The sequence below is a fragment of the Apteryx rowi genome, unplaced genomic scaffold, assembly GCF_003343035.1.
Source record: "Apteryx rowi isolate R43461 unplaced genomic scaffold, aptRow1 scaffold_3, whole genome shotgun sequence".
Taxonomy (NCBI): Eukaryota; Metazoa; Chordata; class Aves; order Apterygiformes; family Apterygidae; genus Apteryx; species Apteryx rowi.
The window spans coordinates 7,585,870-7,610,137 of NW_020449418.1; the positions used below are offsets into that span (position 1 = coordinate 7,585,870).

The 24,268-nt window shown below is 49.9% G+C and overlaps 2 protein-coding genes and 1 long non-coding RNA gene across 5 annotated transcripts in view; 2 read left to right on the forward strand and 1 right to left on the reverse strand.

Moving 5' to 3' along the window:
• Nucleotides 1-338: 338 nt before the first annotated feature.
• On the forward strand, nt 339-7,883 carry DPCD (deleted in primary ciliary dyskinesia homolog (mouse)). Its single transcript, XM_026069554.1, has 5 exons — nt 339-605; nt 1,279-1,403; nt 2,199-2,332; nt 6,429-6,531; nt 7,680-7,883. The coding sequence occupies exons 1-5, from the start codon at nt 566-568 to the stop codon at nt 7,782-7,784; spliced, it is 507 nt and encodes a 168-aa protein (XP_025925339.1). The 5' UTR covers nt 339-565; the 3' UTR covers nt 7,785-7,883.
• Nucleotides 7,884-9,383: 1,500 nt separating this feature from the next.
• LOC112967898 lies at nt 9,384-10,915 on the forward strand. Its single transcript, XR_003254143.1, has 2 exons — nt 9,384-9,854; nt 9,972-10,915. It is a non-coding gene; the product is annotated as an uncharacterized LOC112967898 (long non-coding RNA).
• Nucleotides 10,916-10,937: 22 nt separating this feature from the next.
• The window catches only part of FBXW4 (F-box and WD repeat domain containing 4), a 64,390-nt gene continuing 51,059 nt past the window's right edge, over nt 10,938-24,268 (reverse strand). For all 3 annotated transcript variants that reach the window (XM_026069539.1, XM_026069538.1, XM_026069537.1), the window contains 3 exons: nt 11,857-11,997; nt 11,525-11,666; nt 10,938-11,269 (listed from right to left, as the gene is read on the reverse strand). In XM_026069539.1, coding sequence (XP_025925324.1) covers nt 11,153-11,269; nt 11,525-11,666; nt 11,857-11,997 — 400 coding nt within the window. In that variant the 3' untranslated portion in view covers nt 10,938-11,152. The remainder of the gene's footprint in view (nt 11,270-11,524; nt 11,667-11,856; nt 11,998-24,268) is intronic.

A 24,268-nucleotide genomic window follows, 5' to 3' on the forward strand; every position in this document is an offset into this window, starting at 1 on the left:
GGGGGGGGGGAAGAGGGGGCCCTTCTAGGGGACAGGGCCACACACCCGGGGACGGGGCCCCAGTCTGGGGGGGACAGGTGCCCTGACAAGGGGGGGAAAGGGCCACACACCCAGGGACCAGGTCCCTGACCAGGGGACAGGGCCACACACCCGGGGATAGGGCCCCTGTCTGGGGGGGATGGGGCCACACAGCTGGGGACTGAGTCCCTTACCAGAGAAGAGGGCCATACACTAGGGGACAGGGGACCTGATGAAGGGACAAGGCCCCAGTCTAGGGGGGGGGACAGGGCCACACACCTGGGGACCGGGTCCCTTACGAGGGGACTGGGTCCCTGACAAGGGGACAGGGCCACGCACCCGGGGACAGGGCCCCTAACAAGGGGACAGGGCCACACACCTGGGGATAGGGCCCCTAAGAAGGAGACAGGACCRTACACCCAGGGGCAGGGCCCCAGACTAGGGGAAAGGGCCTCAGAGAAGGGGCCCTGTCTGCCTCCCACCCTCATCGCCCGCCTTGCCTCCAGGGAAGAGGAAGGTCCACTATCTGTTTGAGGATGGCAAAGAGATGGCTGAAGAGTAYGACATGAAGACGGGTCAGTTAGTGAGTAAGTGACGCTCTCCGTTGGTTCCTGGCTGCCGCAGGCTGGGGCATCTTGCCGTAGCAGGGTGACGCAACTGGGCACTGCTGTGTGCATGTGGCAGCAGGTCTGCGCTCGCAAGCCTGGATTAGTCTCAAGAGGAACCTCCTGATTAGGAACAAGTTGCTCCCAAAGGGCCCAGAGGACAATTCTGCCTGTAGCTCTGCTGAAATTTGTAGAGATGTAAATAAGGTCCAGCTTGGGCCCAGGGATCTCTCACTTCCACGGCATAGCAGACCTTGTTTTAGCCCAAGATCTCTCCCCGCTGTCACAACAGACTTGAAGGGACTGAATGGGATTGCCCCGTTTGTAGCATGCGCCAGGGTGAAATATGCTTTTTGGCAACTTCTGCAACYGCAAATAGGCAAGATGTCAGTTTGGGTCTTACCCAAAACCACATCAACTGAGGTGTGGCACCTGCTGCAAGCCCTCTGTGGGTTCAGCACTGACTAGCAAAAAAGAGAGATGCTCAGTGCCGATTTCCTGACTTTAGGAATTGGCCAGCTAACTGATCCACTTACACCTAAGTGGAAATGACTGGAATTAAGGGAAAAGGTGTATCACCTCAATGTGCTGGGCAACTTGATGGAGTACTTTTTATGGAATGAAATAATGAAAAACCTCCTTCTCCTTTCCACAGGTAGAAAATGGCGAGAGAAGAATGCCTTAGGGGGCTCCGGCAAGTGGCAGGTTGAGGTGGGAGAGCCAACCTCGCCGCTCGTGGGAACACTGGAATCAGAGCTCATAAAGGAAAGCAGCTCCAATGTATGTAAGGGGTCTGCAGGCACCACTCCACCTAGAAGCACCTAGCCTTGTGCTTGCAGCAGTAGCTGGTAGACTGCTGATCACTCACAGCCCCACGAGACAGCCTAGCCAGCTCAGCACTCTACTGCAAATCATCCCAGAAATGTGGGGCTGGGCAGAAAGAGGGCACAGCTTAGTTTTTTGGGGGGTCTTCAAGAGGTTTGTAGTTTCCTTAAGTAGAGAAACTGTCTACATTGCTGTTTCGGCTTCTGAAAAGTAGCCTAGAAGAAGGGCTGGTGCCTGGACAAGTGAGTGGATGGAAAGTAGGGGCAGCRATGATGAGAACATGACACATGCAGTGTGTAGCGCTGCCTGTTTCAGCTTCACATCCCAACAGCTTGCAAGGCAGAGGYGTTAGTCTCTGATCTGAAACACAAGTACAGACCTGCACAGCAAACTGGGACACAGCCAGGACCGAGTTCAGCAGGTCCCTAGGGTAAGGAGAGCTCAGTATGCAGTTGCCTGCGAGGAAGAGGCCCGGTTTCCATGTAACGCTGTCGTGCAAGACTCCCTCATTGAATGCTCTCAGTCTCCTACAAGCAGGGCAGGCAGTGAGTGCCCTGGGTAAAGGCCATGCCAGAGCAGTGCCAGCTCTAGGAGACTGATGCTCAGGCAATTTGAGCTTTYCCTGCTCTGCTCCAGTGTGAAAAAAGGGCTGCCCTGGGTGAAACCTCTCAAGACAGCACAGGAAGAAGGSCTAGGGAAAAGAGAGGACACAGCTGGAGGGGCCTTGCTAAAGGTACTTGTTTGCTGCAGCCTGTCTTCATGAGGAAGGATACCCTGACCAGCTTCCAGTGGCGGATCCRTAACCTGCCCTACCCCAAGGAAGTCTACAGTGTCTCTGTGGAGAAGGAGCAGCGCTGCTGTGTCGTCCGGACCACCAACAAGAAGTCAGTAAGGACAGCACTGCCAGTGCTGAGAGTCCCTTGGGGTGGGCTGGCACAGAGGACAGGCTAGTGATTGCACAGGGGATGTGTCATCTCTTGTCTTTAGGATCTGGTATGCAAGGACTGAGCAGCCACAGCCAGTACACACAGCTGAGTGTCTCCTCCTGTCTGACTTCCGCTCCCGGGTACCCCAGACATGTTTCTAGTAAAGCCCCTCAGCTCTGTGCTGACCTTCACAAACTGATCTCACAATTCCAGTAACACGGTGTTTGCTCTATCCTTTCACTGTCAAACATYGCTTCCATTTAAAAAAAAAAAAAAGAAAAAAGGACCCCCACCAACCTCTTGAAGCTAGAGCATGCAGCTCTGGATGGAGCATTTGGATGACAGTTTGATCTAATCATTTTTTGGAATGCATGGAGCTGTAGGATTCAACAGGTATAGCGTAAGTCATGTGGGCATCCAGGGAGACCTCCCTCTGTAAACCTGTCCTGTAGTTATAAGGCAAATGATACAATCCGGAGGTGGCAAGAAGAAAACTCAGAATCTTGAAAGAAAGCGCTACAGTATTCTACAGAAGGAAATTGAGATGGGAGAAAAAAAAAAAAAAAGCTATTAAACATCATCTTATACAGCGTCATCGCACAGCTTTACCCATGGAATGAGAGATGTAGTGTGCCTCAGAGCTTTCACAGCCTCAGTGAAATGAGCAGGCATGGGCTGTGGTAATGGGAAGGAATAGCAAGGAGGGATTATTAGGAGAACAAGGGAGGTTACTGGAAGATAAATGAATGCCATTTACAAACTGGGGTACTACGCCAATATGGAAAGGTGGGCAAGCTGCCCTCTGCTTGCCTTCTTTTCCCAATGTCACTGTAGAATAGAGAAAGATCAGTCATGGATAAAAACAACCCCAATATTTTCCAACTTGCTTCCCGCCCTCTTTAAGCTACTCCTTGTAGCTGGCTGTAGGTGGTGCTATTGGCAAAGAACTCRCTCCACTTTGGCCACTTAATGCCTTTCAGATACCAGAAACCACAAGTCTTTAGGTAAGGGTTTACCACATCAGAGGCAGTGACAAAGGGATGTTTGAACTCTGCACCTGAGCACACCTGGACACTTACAAGCAGAAGGAGGTTAGACAGAGGAAGAGGCATCTGTCCCATGAAAACAGCAAGCAGTTACAGCTCTACTCCAGTGAGATGCTGGCCTGAATCCATGCAGAGGGATTCACAGGGGAAGAGTGGCCATTTAGTARGGAGACCTATATAAACAGGACAAGTTAATGAGAATCTCATCAGCCATACATGGGTACCCATGGAGCTATGATAGGAAACGAGTATGTATCACAAACAGGCTTATCTACTCCCAGTCCTACTAGTTGTAGAGTGTATGTGGGAACTTTCTTGCCTGCTCTAAGATGCTCTAAGGTTATAATGTACCCACTGAGGTCATACCCTGCCTGACAAAGCTTTTTGTACTACCTTCTAGACCACAGTAGAGTCTCCTGACAAGCAGTACACACCTGCACACTTGTAGACTAGTGTGGGAGATAGCTGAAGAATCTGAAAGCTGCCCATGGCCTGCAGATGRAGGCTAAGGGCTTCTGGAATTAAAGCTGTAAAGTCACCTCTGTGCGACAAGAACCACCTGGCTGTCAGTAGGAGCAGGGACAAACTCCAGCACCAGAACACTTGGTGCAGGCTCCACGATATCTTAGGTCATTTCTCCTGGGTCTTGGCCAGGGCAAGGCACCACTCAGCAGCTAATTCCAAGATAGCAACAGAGGCATGGAGTCCATAGGGAGAGTGCACATYACTACAGGAGAGAAAGGAAGCTTCAGAGCCTCTCCAGCCCTTGGAAGTCAGCCACGTTGCTTCTGAGCAACAGAGCTGCACTGACCGCCAGCTGGAGGCTCAAGCAATGGGATGGGTTGCCAAGTCATTACCGAGTAGCTCAGTTCTAAATTCTCAACATAGCAGTAGCAGTTTTCCCTACAGGCTGATAAAAAGTGGGTTTCCGGTAGGAAAAAATAGAGGTGACTTCACATATGCACTGTGGATCTTGGGCCAGGAGCCAGGCTCAGAGTGCAGTACTGCCCTTGGCCATGGGGTGAGAGACGAGGGCAGAGAATCTGCCTGCCTCAGCAGGGATAACTACCCATCAACCGCTTCCCCAGCCTAGACAGGAGCTCTTCACTTCCACCAGTCACTCCCGTTCCCTCTGGCCACGGCAAGGGCTGCTCAAGTGGGATTTACTTAAAACCTCTTGCTGTAAAATAAATCCATTAAACTAAACTCTAAAAACAAACCCAGAAAGCCTCCTCCCCAAACGCCAAACCTGATTCAATTATTGTAGTGAGAGGCAGTGGTAATGTTAGGAGGAGGAGGGGGTGGCCAGGCAGATCTGGTTTCCTTTGATCTTGTCACAGATTTTAGTTTGAGGCCAGCCAAAGCCATTCTTCTCCCCTTCTCCTTAGTCCTGCGGCAGCAGAATGCTGCTGTTTCATTGATGACTCCCAAGGCCCTTTGAAACAGTGGTTTTTTTTCTGTGTACTGCTTTTTTTTTTTTTTGTCTAATCGGTAAGAAGTTAACACTTCCTTAACATGTCTTTGTGTTCATCTAATCTCTGCTGTTTAACCTTTGACATCTCCCTTATTATCCATGTCTGCCACCTTTTCCAAATACCGACAGCAGTGACAACACAGAACGGTTTGAGCCCTGCGGTAACAAGCTGCGTACATTCCTCCCACTGCACCAGGAGAGCCATTTGCCCTTTGTAGCTGTTTTCACCGTGACTTGGAAAATAAACTGCAATTTGGGCAGAGGTAGCTAGAAAGGCCAAGCTTCACACACAGCCAGCTGAATGGAGAAGAAACCCTCATGGCATGACAGCAGCCAGTGCCAGCTCCAGTTCAGCTCTGGGCACCTCAGTACTGACTACAGGCCAATTCCTTGGGGTGGATTGCCCACGGRAGTATTGGAAGAGTCTGCAAACCCAACTATGCCTCTAGGTGGGCATAGGACCACCAGCTAGTGTATTTGATGAAGCCCCAGAGAGAAGCAGGAGATACAGGTCAAGTCATGGCAAGGAATAAGGGTCTTGGCCAAGCTCAGAAACAGATGAAGAAGGTTCTGGTCGCAAAACCTTAGGAAACCTCTTAGCTGCCTAGGTGGCTTGTAACCCCTCCAGTTCTGCCTGAAACATAGCCCTTTCCTTCATATAGAGCAAAGCCCAAGGTTTGGTGTGTGGAGAAACGTGGGTTGGGTAGGGAGCTGGCAGAAACCTCTCTATCCTCTACCTAGATATGAGAGGTGATCAGGAAATGGGGATAGATACCAGGGAAAGAGCAACCAGGAGAGCTGGCTGGAGAGTGCAAAGCACCAGGACAGCCAGCAAGGATGTTGCATGGAAATGCTGTGGAGCAGTGGCTCAGGTGACTGTGAACAGCCACACCTGGAGCTCCATGCCCAGGGGTATGTCTTGAGCACCACAGAGGCATCAAAGCAGGAGGTGATCCAGGAAGCACAGTAGGAGCAAGCAAGGGGCCAAAGGATGGGTTTAAGGAGGGACTGCAACAAAAAAACATGCATCACCCAGGAAAGCAACAGCCATGGGGCACAAGGGCTTTGACAGCTGTTTTGGCAGGAGCTAATGGAAGCTGGTACTTATGGGGGATGAGAGGAGGTGAGCAAGGACAAAGACAAGGGACACCTTCCAGTATGGCTGAGTACTCTGTCCCTAGCTGTGCCTGCCTGGCACTGCTTGAAGGCAGGCTGGAGGAACCAAGCCCACTCCTGGAAACTAAAGCCATTCAGAACTTTGGAGGTTTGTTTCCAGTGCTCCCACAGCAGCCTGGGGGATCCAGCAGGCACACAGAATGGCACAGGGTCCTCCTGCCAACCCTGAGGGGTCCATTGCTACCAGCTACCATCCTGGGAGCTTGCCTGCTCACTGCAGACCCCAGTGCCCTGCTTGCATGAAATGAAGGCAGAGAAGCAACAGTACATCTTGCAAAGCAGCACTGCATAGCTGAGCACTGCTAGTAGGGGAAAGGGACCCCATGTTTCTTGTTTGTCTCTCTCCTCTCATATGCAGGTACTACAAGAAGTTCCCTATTACTGACCTGGACAGATACCAGCTCCCCTTGGATGCAGCTGCTCTGAGCTTCACCCATGCCAACAACACCCTGATCATCACGGTGAGATTTTGGCTACATGGAAAAGAACTTTGCCCTTCTCTTCATATCCACAAAGTTAAATTCTTACATACAGGGAAGCGAGATAGAGCAGGGAGATCTGCTGAGGGTCATTGATGAGCCCCCTTCTCTGTCAAACAGTCAGTGAGAGTTTCAGGTTACACTGGGCATGCTGACACTGGACAGGATATCCCAGGCCCAAGGAGGGGCCCTGCTTGCTGCTTAAGGTGATTTGCAGGTGGAAAAGTATCTGTAATGCCCCATTTTCCATGTGTCCAGGCCTGGACAAGCCTCCCCTCTCAGTAGCAGTAAGTTTCTCTTTTCTCAAAGCATACTTTTTCATGCTCTGTGCATGAGTGTTAGAGTCCAAAGGACTGCTACACTTCGAGGTTTCTCAGCGTTAAAATCCCTGCTGCTTTGTGCCAGAGAAGATGTACAAGGCAAAAGTTAGAGACTAGCAAAATAAAGACTTACCTGTTGGAAGGAGCATCCAGAGGCAGGTGGATGCTTTTCCGCAGCAGGTGCTTGTCTTCTCAAATGTAGGAGCTAGCTACCAAGAGAGCACCCATCCAAGGGAAGCCTCGCAGCAGAGCTGGGGGTGCATATGCAGAGGAAATAAGCCAAGAGTATCACCTTGAGCCCTTCTAAGCTCCTGCCTGTTACAGGCCAAACCCTTGCCAAAAGGCACCTGCATCCATTACTAAGCTGCAGCTGAGTGAGGGGAGTCTGAGGGGAGAACAGAGGAACTGCAACTCTTACTTCTCTGTCTGCCTTTTTTAAAATGTATGTTTATATGTATATAAAACGTGTGTATAACTAGCAAGCACACCAGGGATCTGCACAACACAGCTTGCCAGGATATTCCAAAGGTGTTGGTGGGTGCCAGGACTTCATAGTCAATGGGGARATGTTACTTGCACTGTAAAAGCTGCACCAGATCCTGGCAAACGTCCCTAACTTGAGAGCATCACCTCTCCAAACAGGTAGCTGATAACAGAAAGGCTTCCCCTGGTAAGAGAGCCCCAGCTGGGCTGGTACCACCTAGAAAGAGCAGCGCTAAAAACCATGCTGTTGCTTGTGGCTTGGCCTGAGTTAGGCTGCTTGGATGAGAGGACTAACAGGAGGGCTGAGAGCATCTCTCTCTCCTACAGTACCAGAAGCCCAAGGAGATCCTGGCTGCAGAAGAGGAGCTGCAGAAGGAGCTGAAGAAGATAAAGGCAGCAAACGATGACGACAGCGAGTGTAAGACCCAGTAGGCAGTGGCTGCTGGGAGGCTGGGGTGGGGGGCAGCTCTCTGGCACAGCTTCATGGTATTTATTTTACTTTTGGTAATAAAAATTAGTCCTGTTAACAGAGCAGTTTGAGGAATCTTTGCAGGCCCCGGGAAATGGCAGGGCAGTCRATCTCATTCCAGTCTGGTCTGCTGGTTTACACAGACATTTATGATCCTTCCATGAGTTGTGGAAAGCTACAACAGGAAAAGGAAGTGCRCTGCAGCCTCAGCCAGAAGCCCCTTCCCCATCCTCAGTGAGCAGAAGCAGCATGAAAGCTGGGTAGTTCCCCATGCGAATTCCCTCTGCCACTATTACTGAAGGCAATAAATGGGGAAACTCAGACTCCCTCTTGATACCCAATACCTGCTTGGGATGTGCTTAGAAGCAGCTCTCTCCTGTGCTGTTGCTCAGGGTGCTCGTTTGCACACTTAGGAGGATACCATGGTGAGCCTGGTATCTCTGCAAACAGTATCAGAGCTTTGACCTGAACGGGGAACAGCCTATGAAATAGGGTGAACAAGATACCCAGCTGCTTCCTTACCACCAGCTGTTTGCAATGCAACATGCGCAGCAGCCCTGCGTTCTGCAGAGTACAGGAACTGAAACGCAGCTCCCCTCATTTGCATGGCACAGAGGGGAAAGGTAGCAACGAGGCTGTCCAGCTAGCTTCGGAGTAGCAGCAGCCCACCCTTTCCATGGCTGGGCACAAGCATAACCCATTGCAAGCTTCACTGGGGAGTCAGCATGGGGAGAACATGCCCCCGGTAGTGCTGCCTTATCAACACACCCCCCAACCTGCTACTGTCTCCAGCCCACACGAGCCATCCCTACAGATTTATGCATGTCTTTTCATTCCCGGTTCATATCTGAAAAGCTTCTGCCTAAATACTCCTACTCCTAAGTGAGCAGGTCATGGGCTCCCCGCACAGCTCACCTGATGAGGACTGCTTTCAAACTGCAAAAGCTCCTCAGAGTCCAGGTGGCATGTTCTGTTATACCCAGCAGCGAGGGATAACTGGGTAACTCCAGCTCCCATCTGCAGAGTCCTGCCAAGAGGATGGAGTCACCATCCACTACCAGAGCTCAGCACAGGCAGTGCACCAGCCCCACTTGCTCAGGCAGTTTCCCATACCCCARTGCCACCAAAGGCTGGATGGTGCAGCCTTCTACACACCAGTGCCGACACCCCCATGTGGCTACAGCTCAGCTCTAGGCTTCAGCCAGTGAGAACTTAAAAGCAGCTACAAGAGTGCAAGACCCATCAACATGGGCTGCAGAGTGGAATAGGTGCCACCAGGATGTCAGGACTGGCAAGCAGCAGTGTTGACAAGCAGGGCTGTCACAGGAAGACAGTCTCCCACACCAGTGGCACCGTTCACCCGCTTGGCTGACATACGGCAGCTCATTCCTAGTCTGGGCCTTGCCAGTAAAGAACCTCTCCTCCCACCTCACATCTACTCCACTTCCTTCACAGCCTCTCCCTGGGGACTCTCCCAAAGACATTTGGTATCTGCATCTCCCTTCCCCTTCTGCTTTCATTAGAGGACCTGGAACACACTARGACCTGAGAAAAAACTCCTGTTCCCCTCCTCCCCAGACCTGTACCATCTCTCTCTAGTCATCTGTCTTATACTCAGTGTTACCAATAGCCCAGTGATTCCCCCAGAATCATTATCCTGGACCAGCAGTCTTCAGGATGTACAGCTTTGAATTGATGGAAGATTGTTCCAACAATGGCATCTTTTACAGCAAGATATCTGTGCGTTGGGCACTTAGACATCCACTTACCCTCCAGGAGAATAAGCAGCACCACAGCAACTACAAAAGAGCTGGAAACAAGCAGGCATGATGTGCCAACAGAGCTAYGTCGGGAACCGTGGCAGGGAGCTGTGCTGGAGAGATCCTTGTGAGGATGTGATCCTGCAGCAAAACCACACTCCACTGGGAATGGAGGGCTGCCTTCATGCAGGTGAAGAAGCTGGGTGGTTCTTCTCCCTCCCTGCTAAGGACTCCAGACAACCCACCCTCTTCCAATTTGTGTGGATCACAAGGGTAAGAGCCGCCTCTTGACAGTGGAACTGGCCTATTAAGTCTTAGCAAAGCACCATGGTGGGTGCTCTGCCCTGGTAGCGCTCACAGTTTGTGACACAGACTCTTTTCCATATTTAGGAAACAAACTCACAGCCCAGTAGAGGTCATGCACCCCTCCCCCAAGGAAGACCAAGCCTCAGACACTGCTGCATTCATCCCCAGAGCACACCAAAAGCTGTGCTCCTTGTGAAACCCAGCTCTGGTCAGGTGCAGAAGACTGATGCAGAAAGGAGCAGAGCCCATTTGTATGTGCCTACAGGATCCCAACAAACCGCATCAGTTCCCTGGAGTCTGCAATAGTCCAACATGTTGCTTCAGTATTCAGGCAGCGAGGGCTTGGGTCTTTCAAATAAGGGCAGGCACAAGATGAGCTCTGCTACCAGGCTCTGGAGAGGGGCTGATTTACAGTGAACTGGAGATCCTGTGTTTGATTTCTTGTTTGAATAAGCAATATGAGATCCAAGATCCCAGGAACTGTCTTCAACACAGCAGTGTCACAGAGTCTAGCCACAGATCTATCAGAAACATGCAGACTGTGTCTGAAAACAGTCCCAAGCTCCTCTGCCCATCCAAGCCTCTGCAATCAGTTGGCACCACCACAGCCCCTTTGGAATTTGAAACAAAACATACAGTCTTTTCTGTTTCCCTTCAGTGTTTTATTTAGCAAAATGGGACTGTTCTGCCCTGCCAAGTGCATAGCCCGACCTGATGGCCAGGTTGGGGAGGAATATGCTGAAAGCAGGGCTGGCTCTGCCTTTTAGCTCAGTTCTTGCTCTTGGCTTTGAAGGACAACACAAGCAGCTGTCAGGAGAGCAAGCACAGGTGAAAGGTAGGCCCCACTCCAAGTACCTCCCCTTCTGCCAAAACACTGCACCCCCCACACAACCTAGATTTGCTTCACATGGCTCAGAGCTTGTCTGATCTTGACCTGACCAGCACACACAGCTGATGGGGCATCCCAGCTCAACCTGCCCCTCAAATGCTGTATCCACAGAAAGAAAAAAACCACAGTTAAAAAAAAACCCCCTGACTTGTACAAAATAAAAAAGGGTAAAGGACAATCAGCCTTTATTTCCACTAAAGGGCAGGTGAGATGGAGAAAGTCTGGCCCTTTGTGCACTCTTGAATGTAGCTTTCTGGCAGGCAAAGAATCCCTTGAGAAGTCTCAGGGGCCACTCTCACCTCCCCTGCCCTGCAATTCCCTGAGCCAAKTGTTAACTCCGCTGAGTTGGGGTGACCAGAAATAGCCGTGGTGCCCCTCATGGGGTCGTGAAGTCTAGGACGTGCAGGGCTGATGCCAGGGCAGCATACAGATGGGTGGTACTGAAGCGGAGGCAGTACACAGGGCTGCTGGTGGGCGAAGACAGGTGAAAGCTCTGCAAGAAAACCAGAGAATCAACCTTTCCAAGAAGAGCTCAGCCATGAGACCCCATTCAGTGTTACACATTACAGGCCCAAAGGCTGAGATGCAAAGCAGGTTTTTCCCTGCATATAGACTAGGATCTCTATGGCAAACTCACCCCAAAGACAGCCCAGCAGCCTTTATGCCTCTTCGTCCAAAGAGACAGACACCTGGCTGCCAGAGCACAACCCAGAAACGTGCTGTTGCCCATCCTCCAGTCAGCCCTCACCTGCAGGCACCGAGTCTGCCGCTTATCCCAGAGGCGCACCACGCCATAGTAGGAAGAGCCACTGGCAATCATATGGTTCCCATCACTCCTTATGCAGTACAGGGCACTGTCATGGGGCTCTTCCCACTCCTGGAYGCATTTCCTGCAAGGGCAACACAAACCGGCATATGGCTGAGTCTACCATCCAGAGCCTGGACTGGAACTGAGGCCCAGTGTGCCCAAAGGAGCTAATTCAGCTGCAGGCGAGACCCCGGCCAYGGCACAAGGAGCACCCAGGAGTGTTGCTCCAGCTCCAGAGCCCCTGCAACTCTGTGCTGGCAGGACTGGCTCACCTAGTGCTGGTCCGTATGTCCCAGTAGCGGATGTAGGTATCGTACCCACATGAAAGGAGAAGAGAGGGCGTTTCGTAGAAGACATCAAGGACTCCAGCTCCACGGTGGAAATCAGTCCCTAAGCAGGTCAACAGCTGACCACTGCAATGAAACGCAATTGGGGAAGTCATTCAGATCACAGAGTCCTTCTGCTCCAGCTGGCCAGAGTGCAGATGGTATCACAAGAGTCTCTAGATCTCCTTTCTGTGATTTAACAGAGTGCAAAAGCCTGTACAGCTTTGCTCTCTCTTCCCCAGCTTCTGCTACTGGTTGGGCCACTAACTGTCATAGAGGTTGACCAAGAGGAGAATCAAAGATGAGAAGAGCCGAGGGACAGGCACAAGTGACCCCCAGCAGAATGGGATTGCCTTCCTTGGGACAAATGACTAATACACTAAATGATGGGGCTCCATTTCCTCAGGAGATGATTCCCAACTTAGTCAAACTCCAGATAACCTGCAATAGCCATTTATCTGATCAACCCCATCCCATCCCTGACTCTGTCCTTCAGCATAGTTCCCATTGGGGCATTTCCTGACATCTTTGACACCCTGCTTAGGTCTATAGGCAAATCAGACTCTTCTGCTCCAGGCCACCATGGCTGCTCTCCCCAGCCTCCTCCAGTTAATCTGCATGCTGCAAACACTGTATCTGTGGCTGCACATGACAGGCCAGGAGGAGCCATGCCAGGGCTGCTCTGGAGATGGCTTGTTTTTTTCCTCCCCTCATTCCTGGCCTACTGTGAAAGAGCAAAAGCAACGTCTCAAAGCTCTAAGCCAGATACTCTGTGGCCGTATCACTACGCTTGTTGTACATGCACAGAGCCAGCAGCCAGATGGTGCCCAATGTGAGCTCACTGCGAAAGGGCCCTCTCTGCCAGCTCACGCAGGCAGGCTGGGAGAAGGGGTTGGAGTCCCTTCCCCAGGCCATAATCACACTGTGCACCAAGCACAGGGGACAGCTCATCTCCAGCATCACTCCACCTGCCCCAGCAGCCAGCAGTACCCAGCCACAGCAATATCGCAGAAGCGGAGAGGACAATCTGCCCAGCTGCTTGAGGCGGCCACCTATTACAAACTCTCCTTTTCTTCCTCTTCCTCACACCCTTTAAATCAAAAACACTGGGCACAATAAACCTTGAAGCACCTGCTTTTCAAACCCTGCTGCACGGCCGCCCTCTCCAACAGGCTCTTGGTTCTCAGGACAATGAAGCGGTCCTGAAAGCCGACAGCACGGACCCCGCAGTGGGGTCACTCCCAGCATCCCCCCGCCCCCCCATTATTTTGTTACTTTCTGCTCCTTGATCCAGCATCACACAGTTCTGAGGCACATTGCCAAATGCCTTAATTCTGTCTGTAATCTGGGCTAAAGCCCTCGTCGGGGGATAAAGACCACACAAAAGGAGAAATAGAGTCCCGGGAGATGTTAAAACAAGTAAACACCTTTGTGTCAGGAGAGAGAAATCGCTGATAAAGCAGATTAGCGCCTCAAGCCCTGGTGTCCCCAGATCAGAAGGCGAGCCCTGGCCGATCTTTGCAGCCAGCACGCTTCTRTGATCACAGAGCTGGCGGCATGCTGGGGCCAGCCTGTTTCCCCACAGTCACTCTCCAAAGAGCAGATTATGTAGAATAACAATTTCTTTGTGGCTGTGTAATTCCCTCCGTGACCGTGGCTGTGGGCAGCTACATTGGCCCTTGATGCCAGGGCCCTAGCAACCATTTAGAGAGGCCAACCAGCCCTAGCGATGGCCCCCCCGTGCAAACCTCTCGGACAAGCTTTAACATCAAGTGCATGAATTAATCCCCCCCAACATGAATCCAGGGGTGCTGGCTTATTGGACTTTGTGTTTCTCCAGGCAAGGGATCGAGGGGATTCCAGGCTTCAGCCCTTTGCAACCTTCTCACAATACATTAACCCTTGGAGGGTTACTTGTAAACCAGCCCAGCAGCAATGCTGCACCTGTAGGCAGGTCAGAAGGTTGAAGCATTTGCAGTCTGAATAGTAGCAGCGAGAGCTGCAGGGCTTGGCTGGGGCAGATTGGTCCTCAGCTCCACCACGGAGTGTGGCGGGGCCGGGCATCACCAAGCTCTGGCACTCTGCTACCCCTTCAAGCACACAGATCCTCTCCATCTGCCATTCTGCAAAGCCAGTAGGACAGATGGACATGCACTCAGCCCTTCTCAAGGCCTCTGCACAGCCTTCCTGACCCTATGAGTGGTAAGCGTGGCCAAGTGTTGTAACACATACGTCAGAGGTATGAGGAGTCTGCTGCTCTCCCCAGCAAGAGATGGGGAGAAGTTGGGCATGGGACTGGCTGCCTGGGTGACCCAGCAGGGCCAGCCTGAGCCATCCTTGCAGTTCACTTCCCTCCCCAATTCCTGTTACCCAGTTCTGCTGCCAGACACAAAAACCCTGGCACAGGAGTCATGCTTGGACTGCTTGTGAGGCGCACAAGGGGCCAGATTGTCCAACCTACAGAGTCCTCAGCCAGCTGCTACGGCAGGCGCAGGGAGCTGCTCACAAGAGACAAGTGGTCTCAGAAGGCTCTGGGCAGAGGGCAGCACCAGCAGCTCAGACCCCTCTCTCCTTTCCACACACTGCTGCTTCATTTAGCTTCACAGAATACCCCTGGACTGGAACCCTTTATTGTGGTCGTGGTGGCTCACTGCTAGCCATCTCTGCCCTGGGCACATTGCAATTTAGGAGAGGAAACCAGGAGGACAGGCAGTGCTAACTGGGGGTGTGGGAAGGGCCACACAGCCCAGCATGGACCCAGCAGGGAGACTCCGCAGCTCCAAAAACAGCCAACAGGAGAGAACCAGTTCCAGGGCTCTGCCTGAGTTGGGCCTCCATACGGCCAGGGAGGCCACAGCATGTGGCTTGAGTTGAGACAGGCAACAAGCGCTAGCCTCTACCAAGGATTTCTGAACTAAGCCAGCAGCCAACCAACCCACACAAACTTTTAGCTCTGCGGGACATTCAGTGTTGAGGAAAGGACAGCAAAGCAGGGCTACCTTCAGCTCTCATCATGCTCTGGCAGCTTCCCTAACCATCCTCAGTGTTTCTGCCCATGCCTGGAAGGCTGCCCCTCCATGAGCACCTTGCATCGCTGCCTATGCTTGCCAGGGAAGGGGAGGTGTTGGCAGCCTGGTGATGTCTCCAAGTGAAAAATTTCAGCATCGAACTCCCAAGAGCTCGAGGAATAGAAACCAGAGAGATTAGATTCCTGCTTTCAGAGTTTCCCATGCAGCAGTGAACACCACCCAGGTGCCTTGCTCCTAGTATTTCTCCATGCCTTCACACCTCACTGCAGTGGTACCCAAGCATCTCAGTAATCAGAGTCACAACTCTTTTCCTCCCTCCACTTCCCTTTCCAGCCAAGACAGGAAGAAAACAAGTAAACAAAAAAAAAATCCCAACAACAACAAACAAGATTAGCTTTTCTTGGAAGGCAGGAAAGGAGCACAGATGCATGCAAGTCACTGCAGCAAAGACTGGTTTGGCTTTGCAGGTTTGTTAATCAGTTGAGTTCTCCAGCCCCAAGAACAGGCCAGCTGAGAAAGTTTCAATGGRGAGGTCCAACCCCTGCACACAGAAGCAGTTTTTCAGCAGTTTACAGAAACTGCATATTACGTTACTTGCTACAGTGAAGTACTTACAATCTGATGCCAGGGGAGGAGAACCCTACAGACCTGGACACTTGGCACACAAACCAAAAGACTTAAGTGTTCTGGCATGGGGGCAGTTAAATTGATAACGGTGCTGAACACAGCTGATTAACTCTTCCCCTGTTTTTCAGCAGACGAAGGTGGTTCTGGGCCAGGAGTTCCAGGAACCAGGCAACATGCCAGGCTAGCTCCCCCTTCCCCCAGCACATGTAGCCTTGCTGGGAATGAAACTTACTGCTGACACAAGTTTCACAGAATCACAGAATGGTTGAGGTTGGAAGGGACCTCAGGACACCATCTAGTCCAACCYCCCTGCTCAAGCAGGGTCACCTAGAGCACATTGTAAAGGATCGCGTCCAGTCGGGTTTTGAATATCCCCAGAGAAGGAGACTCCACAACCTCTCCGGGCAATCTGTTCCAGTGCTCTGTCACCCTCACAGTGAAGAAGTTTTCTCATATTCAGATAGAACTTCCTGTGTTTCAGTTTGTGCCCGTTGCCTTGCGTTCCCAGCCTTGGGCTCTCAAGTTAGTGTCCCCAAATTCTCCAGTCTTCATCATCCCAACTACTCCTTGCCCTTAAAGCCCAGTCCCCAGCAGCTTCCACTTCCCAGGGAGCAAAACCCACAGCCTGACTGAGATAACCCATTAAGGAACAGTAGAAAAGCAGCAGTTATGCCAGCACATCAACGATGGTTTGTCTAACAACTTTCTTGTGCAGAAGACATCAACTCAAAGAGGGACAACAAACCAGAAAGACATGTGATAGCTATCATGAATTTGGTTTCTCTCCAGTTTGCAGAGATCACCAGCACCAGCCAAATCCAGCAGGGAACAACTTTTTTCTTTCCTTTTTGTCCTCTGCATTCCAACACCTTGTGAAAGCCAGCCACCTAATCCACAGCATCTCAGAGGCCAGGGTGCCCTGTCCTTGTTCACATGCTTTGAAGGTTTGTCAGCAAGTGACTGCAGAGCCCAAGCAAGAACAAGCACGTAAGGTCCATACCAACTCACCCCATGTCCTTGTCCTCCAGTGATAGCAAATACAGGTTGTTTCACTCCCAGGCCCTCTTCCAGCAAGGCAGCTAGTTAGCTCCGCAGATAGTAGGAATTTTGTTGCATTGTCCATACTGAACAGCCTGGGCCAAGAATGTGCCAGGGTTCAGTCCACTTGCTGGGTGGCACAGACAGAAACAGCTCTGGGCTAGCAGAGGTCTGTGGAGCCCAGCTACAAATGTGGTAGTTCAGATTTCCAGTAAATACCAGCCTAGGACCCAAAACTCAAGTTTCAGCACCTAAACCACAAACCATCTGGACCAATGCAGGGTCTATAGACACAGGTAGACTTCAAGTGCCAAACAAGAAAGCCACAGGCTGTGGTGCAGCAAATGTTCCTAGTCTCTCCTGCTTTCTCTAAAGCACCTAAACAGACTGAAATTGTATTGGAGTCATCCTGTACCAGCCTACAGGGAACAGAGCCAGACAGGATCCTAGAGCCCTCTTCATCCCAAGCACAGGAAGGCTGTGTTAGCACTGTGCTCTCAACTCCTTGCTGATGGGACAAGTCATTTAAACAAGGTCACTATGCCTGGGAAAGGCATCAAACTGATGAGTCCAAAAATGAAAGGTATTTTGTTCAGGCATTGTAGGGAATCCTTTGATGCCTCTCCATCAATTTCCACATTCTTCAGAACACAAAACAATTTCCATTCCTTTTTAAATAAGCTATTTGGTTGGAATTTCCACATTTTACTCTTTCTTGCATGCTGGAAATCCAGTCATCAGCACTGCTATCCTGATGTCTCCACAAGATAAAAGCCTACTAGCCAGGAAAGTGAACTACCGAGAAACAGCAAAGACAAGCTGGTTTCTTTCTTTAAGTTTGCTTTGTTTATAAACAAGCTTAAGACTCTATTCCTCCTCACCCCAGCAAAATGAATTCAAACTATGATCAGACTCCAAGGCAGAGTTCTCATGGGGTGGCCCAGAAGGATCACTTCCAGATAATCCAAGGATGCTGCTCTCAAAGTTGAAGCCATCTCCACCTTCCAAACCAGAGTGATTATTCATGTGAGCAAAAAAGCTCAGGATTTCCCTTGGGCCTTGCTGAGAGCTGGAACCCAGAAGTAGTCCATCTCTCTCTCTCTGCACACTGTTCACTTGTTCAGGTCTTGGCCACCTGTCTCTGATACACATCAACTATGATCCAAAAGCCAGGATGAAGCAATGAATGCTGTTCCTTTCCATCCTTAATTTTATCATGACCCTGATTCACTAGCATTCATATTATGCAAACATGCAGCAAACAAATTTGGTATTAAGAGCATTCAAAGAAACTGCTGAATTCAGATCTGCTGAAAACAAGAGATGTCTGAATTTGAGGACACATTCATTCACTCTGGAAACCTCATCTGTGAGCTGTGATCATCCATCAGACAGGAGAAGCTGTTGCACATAACCATGTGACCATTCAGAAACTGAGCAGTACTTTAAAGGCATTTTCTAGCTCCATTAACTACTTGCAACAAGCCAGTTCTCAAGCATTTACAAAAAAAAGTTACTGGAAAGAGAGCTGTTCAGTTCAAAACAGTTGGATATTTGAACTGAACATCAAACAGAGAAAGGAAACAAAACCACTTAAAGACAATTATCCCGAGTTCAGTGTATGCACAACTCCTGTCATCCCATTTGGAGAGAGCACCAAAACTGAAGGGAAGAGCTAAGCTGTCATCTCTTCCAGGTGCTTCACAACCAGGGCTGAGGCACCTAAGGGATGCAGAGGTTATGCTAAGAAAGGAAAGACTTGGTCAGACAACATGTATAATATGCTTAGGGAGAAGCATAGCTCCTTAGTAAACTCATTCTTCTCAGGGTTATCCTACCCCAAGGTTTCTCCTCTCCAAGGCTGCTAATTCCTGCAGGGAGGGTGGAATTGGCTTGGGAAGTTTGGGGGAGCCCCTCTATCTGAAATGGCTCCAAGATGCTGTTATAAGTGTTTTTCAGGAGAAATGCCCTTCAGTTTCCCCAGCGCAGCTGAAGGGAATCGAGGCAGTAGGGGGGAATGACACCAACAACGGTTTGAGATTGTGTGTGTGTGGGGGGGGGGGGACAGAAGAGAGTTTTGCCTTCTTTTCTTCTGCTTTCTCTGAATTGGCCCACACACGCTTTAAATGGTCCAATAAAAAGATACAATTTCTTTACCTTTCCAGCTCTGGGACCCTGTGAGTTTTTGTTGTTTGGGTTCCCGTAAGGTTAAGTTCAGAGGATAAACTGACACGCTGGGCTATGGGAAAAAGCCAGTTTCTTCAAATAAAGCCACAACGGTGCAAAAGAGACCCTGCTGGGGCTTTTATTTGGGAAAACAAACAGAAATGGCACCAAGCCCTTCTGCTTTACGAACCAATTTAACTATAAAACCAATGTTCTCCCTCTCGGGGGTGAGGAGGGGAGAGAGACAGGACATGACAATAGTCCAAAACCTTGGGGGGAAAAAAAAAAAAAATAGGACAAAAAAGGTTGTCTGTCCTCTTTTCTTTCTTGTCCATGGCTCCTTTTCTTAGCACACGTGTGTTCTTGTAAAAACGATTAGATTGCAATTTGTATAACATGGTGACCCCCAAATTCAGACATTTAACCCCTTTTCTCTGCAAAGAATGTCAAGAATGTCTTCTCTGTCTTTCTTTCCAACGGGAGGAGTAGGGGGGAATTCTCTCAAACTGTGATTTCTTGGGGGAAGAGAAAAAGAGGGAGGCAAGGAAAAGAAGCAGGGAATTCTCAAAGCCTCTCGCCTTTCGCCCCACTTGTGTGGGAACAGGCGTCTGTATTGCTCCCTTTCTGGACAGAGCTCTGCAGGTCTCCTTTAGTGGGGAGACAAAAAAATGGAGAGTCCAAATCAAAACAAAGCCATCTGTTTAAATGAGCTACCGCTAGCCAGTGGCAGAGGGGGTTCCTCATTCACTCCTTCCCATTCTTCTCTCTTGCCTCTGTTGATTCTCTCTCAACCCAGGGAAAAATAAAGATTGCTTTTGCTTTGGCTCAGGGGGATGAAACTGATTGATGCGCCTGGAGTGTCCAGCCCCCACCCACGCTCTCCAATTGTTTGGGGCCTTGTAAAGTTGTCATAAATACGCCTGAACAGGAGTGCAAAGGCCACAGTGTGCCCTGGACATGCATACATCCAAAGGGCAGGAGCTGGCCTCACGCCCATCTGCGGTGAGATAGGGCCAAGACTGCAATGAGAAGGAAAGGATTTAGGATAAACACCTGTATGTTCTTACTTTTTTAAGGAAAAAAAAAAAAAAAATGCACCAGAGCCCTCCAGCTAAGGGAAGGCAGAAGATGTCCAACTTAGGATTCAGAAGGGTGATGATAAAGAAATAAAAAAATCAAAGAACCACAGGGCCCCAAACTGTTTGAGAATGTGTGCAGGTCATAGGAAATACAATGCATTGTACGTCCAGGCAAGACTAAAGCCATCCACTCTACCCAAAAGGAGGAAAGTTCTGAGCACAGCAAAACTGCTAAAGATGAGCAGTCATCCAAGAGACAGATGCTTAAGACTCCCTGCAGCAGCCAGTGTTCTCCAGCACTGGCCCCAGTAGACGTAGTGTCCTGCTTCCAACAACGCCCAGGATCTCACATCAAAGCAATCAAACCCTATGGTTAAGAGCTGCAGAACTGGGGCAGGAATTTCCTTCCTACCTTGCCAAGTGATTAACTCATGCCTGAAGGCTGGATACATGTTTACATCTAGCCTTGCTCCTCAAGTCACAGGTGGGATGGGTAGCTCCATGAAGAATACCTGCTTCGCCTTTGCCTAGACTGACATCTGAACTCTCCATACTAACTACGTTACTGCAGATAGAATGGTTCCAAGTACCAAATTAGAAACCCAGCGAAGACAGTCATTGTGCCAAACTGATTTAATATGAGCAGGCCAAGGAAGGGTTTTGCCTGAAGACTAGAATTCATCCTCCAATAGACCCTCACTGTGTTACCTCACCAACCATTCTTTGGGTTTTGGGGAGAAGGCATGGCATTCACATTCCTGAATAACCAAAGGATGTACAAATGGGAACACTCAGAACTGATGCTTTAAAAACAGTAACCAAAGTTATCTGTGGAGGGGTGGGTGGTCAAAACAGCACAGCAAAAGACAAGCAGGAGAGGTCTAGCCTCCAGAGAAGAGAGYGAGTAGCCGTCTGAGAAAGAGGAAATATCTGTGGATCATTTCACTGCAGTGAGCGGAGGCAGTAGAAGGCATGCATTTGCTTTCACTGATCTGAGGCAAGCAGGGCCCTCAAAACTGTTTAGCTCACTCCTGGACAAGTTTTGAAATGGTTATTGTAATTTAAAGACTGTTCAGCCAAGGCAAAGATGCCGAGGAAGAAACCCAAACCTGAAAGGAGTGTAAAGCCTCTTTTCCATGAGGCCTAGAGAGAATTTTTTTCAGCAAGAAAGATATTTGTCATGACCAATCCACAGAAAAGCAGGGCAGGAGAGGGGATTCTAGATATACTGCATGGTATTATGATTCTTCTGCTCACGAAATTTTGTGAGAACGTTATCAGTGCCAGGATAATATTTGCTACTGCTCCTCTCTTCTATTCCACTGACATCTCCACCCACCTCTCTGTTCGAAGGCCTGGGTAAAACAGACTCCCCACCCTTCTTGGAGTCTGTTATCTTCTCTTTCGATTTAGCAACTTCGGTGCTGAACCCCATTTGCTCCCCTTCACCCAACACATACCTTTATCATAAAATTAGAGGATCTCAAACCTGTTTAAACCCTTGAGTTCAAAGCTATGGAGAGAAGGGCCTGCTACAGAACTTGTTTTAGAGCACAAGGCTAAGAAATCTGCTCATATATCTAACACCAAGCCTCTACACAAAAAGCTTTTGTTAAAAACATTTAACAAGTTTTATAACCAAGAACCAGACCTGTAGATACTCATTTCATTTATCTACTTCCATAGAGAAAAAAAAAGCTGGGCATGCCAGGACACAAATCCAAGTAGGACTGGATTAAAAGAGGAAAGCATCAGCAGTGATCAGCTTCTACCATTATCCCCAAACAGCCTACAAATAACATCTGGTAGCTGGAAGAAGAATTCAGCCAGTATACAGTCAAGTCTCTGGACCAGAGTCTCCCTCGGCTCCATGCTTGTAGAGCCTAGCACTACAGGGTACAGCATACAACCAGGGTGCTTAATTCTACCTAGCGCAACTGTCCAGTTACACTTGCTGATCAAGACCGGCATAAGGAGCAGAAGTTTCCAAGCCCTCCTTCCTTCCTGACAATTGCTCATGTTCATTCACTTAGTGGGTATAAAGAATCACCAAAGTGGGTGCAAATCAAGATGCACAGAGATTTGAAAGCCGGCAACTAATTCTCGCCCACCCTGCTGCACAGGCAGGCACAACCTAGCAAGACCCCTGTGAGGCTCCCATAGAAACAGATACCAGAGATCAAGCAGCAGTAAGTTAACAAACTTCAGCCATCTGCTTGTGGTGGTAATACTTATGCTGCCTCTCAGAAAGACAGACCACAACATGACAGCACTAGCGGCAAATATGGATTACTGAACCTGCTCAGCAGCTGCCCGTCTACCCTGCAAGTCTCCTCCCCACCCCTCTACTGAGCACACCAGGCACACACCTGAATCTCCCTTCTCCTCCACTCCCATACCACTTTCATGAATCCTCTACCTCCCACCTCCCCAAAACGTGCAGACATCAAAGGCACCTGCCTTGAACACCTGAAGAGCAGGGGGGCCCTGACGGTCAAGAAATGCAACTCTGTATCTTCCCCTTCCATGCACACACTTTCCTCCCCCCATCCCTTTGAAAAAGGTGGCAGAGATAAATGGAGAACAAAGAAACAAGAAAAAGCCATAGCTTCAGCCCACACCCTGCCTATTACTTAAGGGGGAAGGAACTCTTCCGAAAGAAGAGGGGAAAAAAAAAAATGTGCTCAGACACAATGGCTCAAAAGGCCAGGCAGCAAACCGGGCCACTTTGTACTGCTAACAAGGGAAACCTAATTACAGGAAGAGGGCAAAGAGGGACAGATAAAAGGGATACAAAATTTCAACATCTGTTGCCATAAAGGGATAAGAAGCGGGGAAACGCAAAGTGTCAGTTTGGTGTCAGTGACGGCGTAAAGCCACTTTCAAAGGGCTCAGGAGAAGGAGAAAAACCGAAAGAGAAATTAGAGGGTTCTTAAAAAAAGAAAAAGAAAACCCACACTCTGCCAAAAATGCTTTCAAAAGTGGGGAGGAGATGGACAAAGACTGGGTATTTAAAAAGGTAGAGGAGCTGGGGTGGTTTGCAGGGCACAGCTAACTTTGGCTCTGTTTACACAGCGGCTCTCGTGCCCTGGGCCTGTCGCGTTGCGTCGCAGCAAAGGAGAACGCAGGATTTGTGCATTCCAAGCGTTTATAGCACGGGGACCGCCACATCCGACAGATCACCGCTATGTTTCAAACATCGGGCTTGGCAGAACAGCTCYAGGAACTGCTGAAAAGATGCCTCTGCAGTGTCATACCCTGAGGAGAAGCATCCTTGAGGCATTTGTCTCCTAAAGACATGCAGACCACCATGATATACTAGGGAGCAACAGCTGTCTACAGGCAAAGCACAAGTGCTGGCTTTGGAGCTGTTCCCAGCAGTGGGTCAGCCTGGTCTCCCAAAAGAGGCAGGAGGTGGGAAGAGAAAGAGAAGCAGGTTGTGACRAAAGTTTCCTTCTCTCTCACTTGCCATTCACTAGCTGTTTTGCTGAGCCACACACTAGCACTGGCAGATGAGACAGGAAGGTCTGAGCAGAGAAAGGGGAAAGGCAGGTGCACTTGCACAGAGAGCACAGCAAGAAGTCAGCTGCCATGCTATCCCTCACTGGCACAGGGAGGCAAGAGGCCGAGGAGTCAGCAAGATCTGATACTCAATGCAAGGACCCCGGTTGGTATCCAGTGGCCCTTGCTGCTATCCGTTCTCCTTTCCTGTGCAGACCTCTAATCACTTAAAAATTATTCGCACACCCCTCACCTTGATCCCAAGTACTGAGTGGCAAGAAGCGCACAGCAACTTCCCCACATCTGAAAATAGTCTGATGGTACAATGTAGCATCTGTGAGGCGAGATATGTCCTCTAGAGGAGCAGTCAGCCAGCTTCAAAAGCAAARAGAAAAAAATCCTCCTTCATTACAGGAGAAAGGGCCAGGTGTGGCAGCAGCTGGAATTTCAGCCATCAGAGACAGTGTCTTGGCATTACGCGGTCATTCCCCTGCTTTAGACTCCCTTTGACAATTGCTTGTTGCTGCCTGTTTCGGCTTTGATCCAACGCCATCATCTGAGCAGAGTCAGAAATGAAAGACAGTTGTGGGGGTGGGATGCAGCAAGAGGCGTTTCCTTTCCCCACTAAAAATTTCCTCGCCTCAAAACCCAACCAGCCTTTTTCAAAGCCCAGAACATGTTTCCAGGTGAAGACATTATCCCCTTCCTCTCTGAGGGATGAGAATGGCTGCCCCAGGGTCAGAGAACAGCGAAGGTCGTAAATACGAAAACACACCATGACCAACAGCTACAAGCATCAGCCAAGGACTTATCTGGCCTGGAACTAAGAAGATCAGTACACAAAAGGTTATTTAAGCTTTAAATCCTTTTGTAGGATGTTCCAGCTCTCAGCTGTGGGGAAAAGACCACCTACCCCAA